The 12,571-nt window shown below is 34.0% G+C and overlaps 1 protein-coding gene across 1 annotated transcript in view; it reads left to right on the top strand.

The window, feature by feature from the left end:
• Nucleotides 1–12,571, top strand: part of LOC101446786 (CMP-N-acetylneuraminate-poly-alpha-2,8-sialyltransferase) — a 117,034-nt gene that overhangs the window by 53,754 nt on the left and 50,709 nt on the right. The window contains exon 4 of the mRNA XM_004457414.4: nt 3,960–4,253. Coding sequence (XP_004457471.2) covers nt 3,960–4,253 — 294 coding nt within the window. The remainder of the gene's footprint in view (nt 1–3,959; nt 4,254–12,571) is intronic.

The following is a 12,571-nucleotide window of genomic DNA, read 5'->3' as shown; positions in this document are numbered from 1 at the left end:
ACTTACTGTTAACAACTCTAACAGATACTCCTTCTATGGAATTCTGGGGTTTTGAGGAGTTTATAAAGGAAATAAGCAAAACTTATAAAATTTTAAAGAAACAATCTATATAGACTTTAAATAAATAAATTTACCTTCAAGTCTACATTATAAAAGTGTTGGGAAGCAAGTAAATCTGGTTTGACATCACAAAAGAAAATTCAGAGTGTTAGAATACAAGAATGTACAGCTAGCTACATTCTTGACAAGTGTTTAAGCAATAATGGAGAATAAACACAAAGTGTTGGTCAAAATATAGTTTGGCAAGCATACCTCTGTCCATGTATATGTTTGCATGTTTTGATATTTCAAAATAGTTGGACAAGAAACAGCAAGCCAACAAATGAAATAAACAACTCGGAGGAGCTGATGTGGCTCAGTGATTGAGTGCCAGCTTCCCACATAGGAGGTCCAGGGCTCAATCTCTGGCCCTGGTTCCTAAAAAATAAATAATAAAAAAAGAAAAGTTGGACAATACAGAAGATAAATCTGATTTGATCAAAGATAGTAGAGTTTGAGTCTATTAAATGCTCTTATGCATTCAGCAGTTTGGACTCACAAAAGCCTTCATTTTAAGAATGCCCACTCTTCAGTTTTAAGAGATTAAGAGTAGCATTTGTGGCAGTGTATTACTTCAGAAATGCTTTTGACATGTTCTGGCTAATTTGAATATTGTAAACCCTTAGAAGTTTTTTAAAAAAGAAAGATGAATATTGCATGATTGAGAATCTATTCAGAATTTTGCCCAAACAGAAATATTGTTGCTAGCAACTCTCTGAAGTTGATATGTCTACTGAATTAGCTGGAGTGCAACACAGGTGGTTGGTTATTTTGGCTTACTTAGTGTTTGCCCTGATTAGGGCATACAGCTCATTAAATAACTAAATATTTGACTCAACTGCAGAGTAGTTAATCTACTGGCCAAACGTGGACTGATATTAATCCTTCTTTCCAAAGAAGAAATCGACTTTATCCCTCATAGGTAAATGAATAAGCTGCACTCCTAGCATCGACCTAGCTTGTAATTTATGGTTAGTCCTTCTTTCATGCTGTCTTCAGTACCTCAGTCTTCATGCCTCACAAAGCCTCCTTGTCTATGCTCAGGTCATAAAACTCTACAGTGAAACTCAAGAGATTGATGACCCTTTTGAGTTCCTGTCGATCTTTTAGTTAGACAGGTATATATACTCATATAGCATTCTTTAATTTCCATCAAATATGTTGGTTTGTCTTCTAGATCAACCCAATTCTCTGGAAATAGTCTTAATTTCCTTTTGCTTCTAAAGTGGAAAGTACCTCTTCAACAGCCTTTTCTGATGAACATCTTACTAGATCTTTTTTTTTTTAAGATTTATTTATTTATTTCTCTCCCCTTCTCCCCACACCCCCACCCCAGTTGTCTGTTCTCTGTGTCTTTTTGCTGCGTCTTCTTTGTCCGCTTCTATTGTTGTCATTGGCACGAGAGAATCTGTTTCTCTTTGTTGCGTCATCTTGTTGTGTCAGCTCTCCGTGTGTGCGGCACCATTCCTGGGCAGGCTGCACTTTCTTTCATGCTGGATGGCTCTCCTTATGGGGCACACTCCTTGTGTGGCTCCCCTACACGGGGACACCCCTGCGTGGCAGGGCACTCCTTGCGCGCATCAGCAGTGTGCATGGGCCAGCTCCACATTGGTCAAGGAGGCCCGGGGTTTGAACTGCGGACCTCCCATGTGGTAGACGGTCACCCTAACCACTGGGCCAAGTCCGGCACCTCTTACTAGTTCTTAAGAACCCTTTAGTAGAGAATCCTGTTTCAGAAACATCCTAAAAAAGGGTATGCTTTTAAATATACGGTAAAAAAATAATGAAAAGCATAAAATAATTAAGTGACTTTTTCTTCTGGAAAGATAATTCAGCAGAATATGTGTTTTTAGTTCTCTTTAGCTGGGTTGGCTCTGATTATTTTTAAAGTTATAGAGAAAATATAGATTATTTTTTTTTCCCTACAGGGTAAATCCTCTGGAGAAATTGTTATAGTAAAAAGATAGGTCTGAAGTCGGCTGCTCTGGAGGGGAACCTGTTGACTGCAAAGTTAACAATTGTTCTCTAGTAGTTCCCCACCCCCCACCACCACCCCAGGAAGGAGAAATGTCTTTAATAATGATGTTCAGAATGCACTTCTCCCCACAGTTTTCAAATTTATATTATAATCAGCCTAGTTAAGATTTTAGACTATTTTAACACTGTGTAGTATGCATTTTAGAACATTAAAAATTATCAAGTCCTCACCCTTCCTTGGTTCCACAGTCTAAGATGCTCAATTTTGTTTTGGTTCATGTGTAGCAGTTCTTTTTCAGAGAAGTCCTCTTCAAAATATCCTTGTTATGAGGGAAATGAAATGTATCTCTTTTCAAATAGTGGCATGGATCATGAGTAGGGACAAATAAATACTATATCCTATAATATATAGTGGATGTAATTAAAAACACATAAAAAGAAAAAATTGTTAATTTCTAAATAATATCATGTATTAAGATTTATTTGTTTTCTTTCAGCAGTTCACCCCAAATAACTTAAGATTTGCTTGATTGTGTGAGGTGAAAGATGTTTGCTGTGATATCTTAAGCGTAGTCAGAGATCTAGAAAGTAATACGTTGTATTAGAAATAAAGATATAAAAGTCAGTATTTTTTAATAGCAGAACACATTTTACTTTTTAATTGAAATTTTAATTGAGAATTTAATTAATATGGCAAACTGCGCAAGAAGAGAAATGTGAGGAACTTTCAGAATGCAGACAAAATTGCAAAAATGCAGAAGCAAGAAGTCCTTTACATTTTCCCTTCTCTTGAAAATGTGATGAAAAGGGGAAAATTATCTATATTTTTATTGTGTGTGTGCATGTGTGTATGGTTTCATGAGTGCGTAAATTGAATAGACTCAAATGACTTTTTCCAAATTTAGAAAACTTAAAAATTTAAAATTTATCAACTTTTAAATCTTGCTTTTTTTGCAAGTTAAAAAGTTCTTCTTCTGCCCGCAAAAAGCTATTTTTTACGTCTAGTATCCAAAGACCTATGTGACAGGATCAAAGAAGCATCACTAATTGGTTGAAAACAGAATTCAAGGTGCTTTCCAAAGCTTTCTTTCTTGTAATGGTTATACGCATAAAACCAGGGCCAGACACTTCAGGAGACCCTGGACCTCTGGAGAACAACAGGACAAGAAGAAGTCCTTCTGTTCCCCACAGGGAGCATGCAGCCTAATGGAGAAGACAGACATTTTGAGGACATCCTCAAAAGGAACATAAAGGATGATATTTGACCTTATAGTAAGGGGTATTGTATATCATTTAAAGTCTCAACAAGGCATATTAAATGTGATGTCTCCATTTTTCTTACTTTTTGTTCCTACATAGGTCTGCTACTGAAAATAAGTTAGTGGAAAACGCTCTAAGGAATTGTACTTTTCCTTTCACATCTGGGGATAGAAAAGCCATTTTCATTTACATATGTTTATAAAATTGTTCAAATAGCTTCACTTTGACAAATGGTACAAAATAGAAAAATCAAATCCAGGGTGCTCTACTTACTTACAGAGCAACATATGGTTTAGATTGCCTTCTGCATGGCAACAGAGCCCTTGTGAATTTACCATCCCCATGTGGTATTATGAAGATAATAGCGAAGAATATCCTTTGACATCAGGCTAAATTAATACAAGTGACAATTTGAGCACTAAGCGAAGGGTCCACATCCTTACGTCTCAATGTGTGGGGACTTACGAAAATGTAATTTTACCAGGCAGACTATTTTCTGTTTGTTTTCACCTGGTGGGAGAATATCTTACATGAATATTCCCTATTCTTCTTTTCATGCACACCATTTTGTGAGTGAATGTTTCATATTTAGTTTTTGTTTGTTCTTTTTTTTTCCTCTTCAGGTGTAATCTAGCTCCTGTGGTGGAGTTTGCTGCAGATGTGGGAACTAAATCTGATTTTATTACTATGAATCCATCCGTTGTTCAAAGAGCATTTGGAGGTTTTCGGAATGAGAGTGACAGAGAAAAATTTGTGCATAGACTCTCCATGCTGAATGACAGTGTCCTTTGGATCCCTGCTTTCATGGTCAAAGGAGGGGAGAAGCACGTGGAATGGGTTAATGCATTAATCCTTAAGAATAAACTGAGAGTGCAAACTGCCTATCCATCACTGAGACTTATTCATGCTGTCAGAGGGTAAGTGTCTGGAAAGGACCAGTCTGTCCTTGGCACAATGGAACATATAACTAAATAGTTTCCTAGACAGGAATGAGCCTGAGTAAAATCTAAAAATAGATATAGGTTTCTCTTATTTTATAATGGTTACTCTTTTCATAAACTTTAATTTTATGTGCCTTATTATTTTAACTCATTCCTTTTCTTGAAAAGCAGATTTTTGAACTTGGCCCTTTGTTATGTCTCCTCATGATTTTTACATTATTTTACATTGAAGAGTAATAAGAATTAGTAGTAAAATTGTTGACTTGGGGGTAAGGAACCTGTAATAGAGTACTAAGTGGTTAGTGGGCAATATTGTGGAAGCATAAATACTAGATGTATTTAAGGAGCAATTAAGCCCTGTTTGTACTTAAGAGTCCTACTGGTGAGAAAGATGCCTGGTGGAGATAATATGACTTACTATTTCTCCCCAAAAGTCACAGATGCTCTTTTCATGAATTAAATGAACATTTTTCTTTGATTAACTCACACTCAAAAGAAGAAAAAAATAAATAAATAAAACAAGAAATAAACTGGCAAGAGTGGCCAAAGGGCCAAATTCAGTCATGGGTAAAGATAGCGTGTAATATAAATAACTCACAGATATGCAATTCTGTACAATTATTGAATTCCCACTGAGTGTCAGATACTGTGGATCCAAGAGTGAAGAAGAGGTGACCACTGCTGTCAAGAAATGCACAGGTTTTGTGGTGGAAACAGAGGAATATATAACGAGGTAGTGGCATAAACAAATGGTGAGGGAGTACATTGTCAGAGTCAATACACTTTTCCTGAATTTCTCAAAGTAGTCTTAAAAGTGAACCTAACATATGGGCTCATTTTTGAAAACAGAGTGGCAGTTATCCAGGAGAGAGAGAGAGAGAAAGAGCCAGAGTACAAAGCAAAGAATAAGTAAATGGTAATCTTATGGAATAATGGAATCCATTGTGGAGTATTGGAATAGCAAGTTGGAAAAATAACATGGGGTCTGGTTGAGAAGGGAAAAAAATATTATCTTGTATAAAGCACTGTTAGATGTCTAATTTTGGGACAGTAAATCTTGTTACTGTTCAGACTCTTTATTGACAAGGAGAGGTGCTAGAGAAAGGATGATACTTATGATCTTTGTCAATTTACTCATAAGATGATGATGATGTAAGGCAGAAGCAGTAGACATGGAAAGGAATGGCAAGATCAGGGGACTAATTAAATGCAATAGATAAAACAAAAAGATTTTCCAAGTCCAGTGTTAAAAATATTTTAAAAATAGTTTGTTGTAATTGGAACTGGGCTAAGATATTGTGTTTTTTCTTTATTGTGATAATTTTTTAAAGGATTTACCATTTCCTTATTTAAGCCTTAAGACAGTATCTTAGATTCTGTTAATCTGCAAACAATCAAATTCCATTCCAATAATCAAATCATGGTTATTCAACATATGTTCCCTAGGTGTCTGACATGAGGGTAAAACAAAGATAAAATACATGCATTGGGGGGGAATGAATAAGGGTGCTTTTTTTTTCAATTATAAAGATTCATGGTGATAAGAATTTGACTCTGAAAAAGCATGCATTCTTAACAGAAAATAATATTGAAGTACACTGTGTTAAGAATACATTCTTATTTTTTGATAAATCAATGTTGAGAATCATTTGATTTAAAGGAAAAACATTGAAATCACTTTGTCCTATCTTTTGTATACACACACACAAAATCCATGGATAGCTGATTAAGATGAAAAATTATTGTGAACAAAGTACTCGCCAACTCTGGGAAAATAATGATAAAGTTTAATATTACTCTGACCTGGTCTTTTGTCCCATGGATTCTGGCTTATATTTTTCAGTTCAAAACCAACAAGACATTAAATAAGAGGCCATGATTGAAATAGCACATATTCATTAGAGTCTAGGTAGAATTACATAGGATTATCAACAGTAAATTCATACAAGGTTTTAACAGATATTTTAAATATATAAATTTCAGAGTATTTTAACAATTAGCTAATCAATATTCTCCTTTTATCTTTTGCCCTATTCAGTTTTCTTCCATAACCACTAAAATTAAAAATTACTTCACTAAATCCAAAGAGCAATGGGGAAATGAATTTTATGTTTTCTTTTGATTACTGGGCTTCAGGTGCTTTTGACCAGACAGAAGACTCTCCAGAAAGAATATACATTTCTGCTCTTCTCTTAATAAATTTACATATTTCCCCTTAAAATCCTAACAAGCAAATGAGTTATAAACTCTGGTCCACGATATAAAATGTAGCTCTTAGAGTGGTCTTTAATCTTTCAAATGGGTTAGAAATGTGTACATATGGTGTGTGTGAAAGGTAATTAGCAGCATTTCAACATAATATGTTATCTATAAAGCTCCTAGAAACTTGAAAGAAAATAAGAAGTGTGAACACTGATGAAACACAGAAGATACGTGTGATAAGAAAGCTAGGGCATACTCACCAAAGACAAGTTCTTTCAGTATCTCTCTTAAATCTCCTTTGAATTATTTCTCTGGAACCTTGTAGGTTGATACAATTTGGCAAAATAGCTTAAAGAGTTTCATATCCTTTTTGGTTATTTGAGTTCGATGACCCTTATGAAAGGTTTGTAGCCCTCAGTTACTTGCTAGGTTGCACATTTATCACAATACTAAAATAAGAATGCCCTTTCAAGTACTACAATTACAAATAGAAAGTTAAAGTGATTTGAAAAAATAAAGGTCAAGACACAAAGAAGATCATTTAGATAGTTTTTGTAATTGACCAATTCATTATTTAAACAGTTTCCTTTCTGAAAATCATAATGGCTTTCATTACTTTAAACATGCATTTAATTGTAAGTTTTTCTAAAGCTCTAAAAGAAACTATCAACCACCAAATTCAGCAAAACTTAGATTATGTTTTAATGTACTGTCATTCTTTCCAAGCCATATTAAGCAAAACAGGAAAAAAAATATGTAGAGTTAGAGTCATAATTTTAAAAGAATCCTATAAAATGGTGAGAGGATAACCTGAGACAAAAAAAAAAGATATAATTATAAATTGAGGAGATTATAAATTCACTAATTCATTCAAGATTACAAGCTTTTCATGGTAGGCCATATAGATATATATTTTTTAATTATATAATATACATTATACAATATATTATAAACCACATATATTTATGATATATAAATAATTTTGAAAATTTTCTTGGGAAAATTGGAAACATTTTCATAAGGTTTCAAGAGTGGATTTTAACACTGGCTTAGAGAATTATTAAGATTTATCTATTCAGGAGTCTTTGATTTCCAGGGAGGATCAAAACAAACTTCTCTTTTACTCACCTTGTACAAAATTATTTGTGCCTTGAGTCTCAGATTTGTAACTTTATAAAAATGTACATATTAAGGTAAGTAATCATTTAGATTCCTTTGAGCTCCAAGTTTCTTTGGCTTTGTACTTTAACTGTCCTTAAACAGGTTAATATTCAAACTGCCAGAAATTTTGTACTTCATTTTCATGAATATCCTCAGGTGTCTTCTCCATAACCTCCTAAAGAGGCTTATTTAACTTTTGATCATGACAATTAAGGTAGTGCAATGGAATGTCCCTACTTAAAAGTCCTTTCATCTTGAATTTGAATCTTCTTTCCATTCTCACCTTCATCCAAACTTTTCCTCTTGAGTGTAAAAGGAAAATATATGTGTATAACATACACTAACTTTATCTATATATAGTCATTTAGTCAGTTGAATGTGCTGTTAAATTTCTTCAGTTATTAAACTTTTTAATAAATCTTGTTTAACAACTCTTAAAATTGTGGAAGAATTATTTCTGAAGTACTGATGTGAATATATATATGCATTTTCTTATAGCCTTATATATGAATTATACTAATAGCATGTATACTATATATACATATTACCTATATATCTATATATAATATACTATTAGTGCATTATATACTAACACAATATATAACATACACAATAATATACTAATAGAATATAGTATGGTATATATACTATATATACTAATAGCATATATATGTGTGAATTTATGTATATATATATGTTTGCGTATAAACACACTTTCTCACACATAATTTTGCTTCACTGGACATGTTGCATATTAAACATTATACTCATAATATATTTGATTTCCTTATAATGATGCTACTTTGATTCATATTCAACTCATGGTCACTTGAGATTTTCAGAAATCGGTTTTGTGATGATTAATATATAGCATTACATTATGATTTTAACTGATTCACTTTTTTATTCTTTCTTTCAAATATAAGAAAATACAAATGTTCTAAATGATATACATATTTCATGAGCAGTTGCAGTTATTTCTTCATATTCATGATGAAATAAAAGTATGTTGAACAGTAAGATATCATTTAATATACTCTCCCAAGTTTTCCAGGGTTTTGCTAGACCATTGATATTTACTTTTAGCATATAGTCCTGTAACTAGCTATGCTATGCACTTACTTGATAATGCAATAATCAAAACTGTAGATTCTAGCCTGTGAGTAAAAATTTTAGGTAGGAAGGCTAACAAGCCTTAGAGAAATCAAATCAAGTGCCATCTCTAATTAATCTCTTATCTGAGTGGTTATCACTCTGTTGCAAAATATTTAATTATTCAGAAAAATTTTGCTGTTTAAAAATAAGCACACAGTTGCTTTATTAGTGTATGACTTTATATGCTGTTCTTAAAAATAAGTAGATAGTATTTTTACACTTCTACCAGCAGTTTTTTTTTTCAGTTTTAAGACTAACAAAAATACCATTTATCAGATTTCTGTTACTGTACTTATCTTTCAGATATGAAAATCTGTATAAAGGTAAGAAACAAAGTAAAATTTGGGTGATCTTTGACAGATGAACTTCATGTGACTGTCATGTGGTTGGAGAAGAATTTTATTCATTCCAGGCTTTCAACAGAGTCCCCGGTAAAAGTACAGGCTGGAATAGTCAGTAGACCTCAGGCAATTTAGTTCATCAACATCATTCAAATAGATTGTTTTGGATTATTGAATCAACATAAAGTCATATAAGGAAAAGCAATTTTTTAAAAATCCTGGAAATAGGAAGCATTCACTTCAAGAGTTTTCTAAAAATGGCTTTCTTGTTTTAAATTTAGTCTGATGCCAAAGGAAAACATTTCTATATGGTTTCTGTTTTGACCAGTGAGCAAATTAACTCTACTACTTCAATATAAAATGTGTAGTCCAGTTCAATGTTTCTGAGTAGTTAGATACTGCATAGTAAGAATTTTAAACCTCATGAAATTTCCAGACAGAATACTTTACTTTGATATCTACCCTTCGGGTATTGCAATGTTTCCTAATATCTTGATCTGGTTACCCTTGGGTCACAATTGTTTTGTTTTGTTTTTTTAACGATTTATTTATTTATTTCTCTCCCCTCCTCCCTGCCCCAGTTGTCTGTTCTCTGTGTCTATTTGCTGTGTCATCTTCTTTGTCCACTTCTGTTGTTGTCAGTGGCACCAGAACCTGTTTCTTTTTGTTGCGTCATCTTGTTGTGTCAGCTTTCCATGTGTGCAGCGCCATTCCTGGGCAGGCTGCACTTTCTTTAGCACTGGGTGGCTCTCCTTACGAGGCTCACTCTTTGTGCATGGTGTCCCCTACGCAGGGGACACCCCTGCATGGCAGGGCACTCCTTGCGTGCATCAGCACTGCACATGGGCCAGCTCCAAACGGGTCAAGGAGGCCTGGGGTTTGAACTGTGGACCTCCCATGTGGTAGACAGACGCCCTAACCACTGGGCCAAGTCCGCTTCCCACAATTTTTTTTTTTAGCAGTTTCCATGGTTTAGATTCCATTATGGAATGTAAAATTAACAATGGCTTTTATCTGATAAGTCTCTCACAGGTGTATAATTCCAACCCTAACCTGTGTGAAACAGAACTGCTAGCCTCTTTCCAATTCTTAGTTCACTTTCATTAAGATTGATAGGCTTTGCAAGATATTTAGCTGTTAGATCTTTTGAAGTATGGGGAAATCTTCAAGGCATCTCTGCCTTGCTGACATACTATAATTTCCTTTCCTTTCTTTTCCTTTTTCTGTTTTCTTCAGCTGGATTCAGTTTAAAGCTATTTTCCTATTATGAAAAACTCTTCATTCCTCTCCCTTACTCTGAGATTGACTTGGCAGTCTCTTCTGTGTATTCTTCTCACAAGGGGTGCAAATCTATTATACAGGAGTCATCAGAATGTATGATTATTGTCCATGTGCTTTCTTTTCTATTTAGGTTGTAGTTTTCATGAGAACAAAGATAGTTTTGGTTTTTTTTTCTTCATCTCTTTATATAGCCAAGAGGAAGCATGGAAGTCCTGTATAGCTCATGGTAGGGGTGGAGCACATGTGCAAAAGGGATGGGGAATGAACTCACAAAAAAGGGCAAAGTTGTGCTAAAGAAAGACATTGACGTTGGAAGCTGGTGCTCAACCACTGTGCCACATTGGCTCTTCTGAGTTGGTTTTTTCATTTGTTTGCTTGTTGTTTGTTTTGTTTTGTTTTTAGGAGGCACTGGGGATTGAAACCGGGACCTCCCATGTAGGAAGCAGGTGCTCAGCCACTTGAACCACATCCCCTCCCAACATTGAAGTTTCATTCTGGGTTAGTTCTCTAGAGCAATCAAGGGAGTAGAACAACAATCACAATGGAGGAAAAAATTCTTCATCAGTCTATGTGGTACCAGAAATGGTATTTACCATGCAGCTTAGGTGAAGAGTAGGGAAACCATGATCAGAAAGGAAGGCTTGAATCCCAGATAAAGAGGACACAAACTGGAGAGCTTGTCTTCGCAGCAAGGTATTATTTAATCAAACTGCTATGTATTGAGAACGAGCTTGTGCTAAGAATCAATGAAACAGTGAAATTAATGGTTGCTAAATTTTATCTGCCTGTGGTTCTAGAAAAATAGGAGCACGTTCTGATAAAAAGAAAAAATCATCAACCATAATAATGAAGTGAGACACTCGGGAGCATCCAGGCTTCCTCTACACATTCATGTTGGCCACCTAAGAAAGTGAACCTAGTTTTACAACTTGGTTTTCTCTTGGAGTATTGTTATCTTTCAGAATCTGGTCCAATATATATGTAGAAAGAATACATCTATCCAGTAAATTTTTAAAAATAATATTTATTTTGGCAGTTTCTAAAGGAAAACTGGTTACTTTGAACACTTAAGCCAGGGAAAGAAATTGATTTTCACTTTAAAAAAAACCCAATATGGAAATTTATTGTTCAGAACAAAGGTTTATATGGTTACATTTGAAAATGCCAGCATTTACTTCATAGGTTATAGTCATTGCATGCTTTGGATTGTTGCATTATTTTTCTAATATCAAGAGCCTATCTTCTGAATAGTATAAAAGACACAAATAACCTCAGAAATCCCCTCATTTCTCTGACCTTTCAGGAAAAAAGAGGAACACTAATCAATATGCAAAGTATATATTGAATTAATCTACATAGAGCTATTCTAATTTAAGTCTGGGTCACTGAACAATATTATATTCAGGGATTTCTTATACACATTAAAAAACTTAATTGTGAATTTAAAATAAAAGATAAATCTATCATATTCAATTTCTAGAAAGTGAGCATGATTAGATATCATCTGAGTTTACTGAACAAGGTTACTGAATCAAGTACACTAAAAACTGACAGTTTCTTATCTCCCAGGGAAAATTTAAATGTAGTTTAGCTTGAAGGGAATAGTTTAGATTAGGTATTTTCTTATGATTGATCATGGTCAATCAGCTAATTCTACCTCGCAATATGGTTGATAACTTGGCGACAGCTTCTGACTACAGCTTTATGTATTCGAAATGTCAGCTCAAGGTGTCAGTAAGATATGAAGAGTAAATAAAGCAAGAGACTTAGGGTGTAACACTAGAATTTTCATGTAGGAAACAAGTTATTGAAAGATACTGTTGTCTTTACACACCACAATTTCATGTCTCCTCCTTTTCCTCTCTTCTTTACAACCTTACCCCAAATCATTTAAAAATCTGGTTAAGTAAATATTTTGTACCATAATAAGTTCAAAGATTTTTACTATAAAAACATTTTTGAAGTCCCTTTAACAATTCCCTTTAGTTCCTTTTAGCTTTAGTGATTCACTTCAAGATTCTATGATCCTAAAACCGAGATTTGGAAAACAAATTGAATCTGGGCAGACTAGCAGATCTATTTTCCACATATTCCAGTTTGGACCATGTACCTGTGAATGACTTTTTAGAAATAAGCCATTTATCTTTTCACATT

The sequence above is a fragment of the Dasypus novemcinctus genome, chromosome 2 (genome assembly GCF_030445035.2).
Source record: "Dasypus novemcinctus isolate mDasNov1 chromosome 2, mDasNov1.1.hap2, whole genome shotgun sequence".
NCBI lineage: Eukaryota > Metazoa > Chordata > Mammalia > Cingulata > Dasypodidae > Dasypus > Dasypus novemcinctus.
This window is presented reverse-complemented; position numbering and strand designations above follow the sequence as displayed.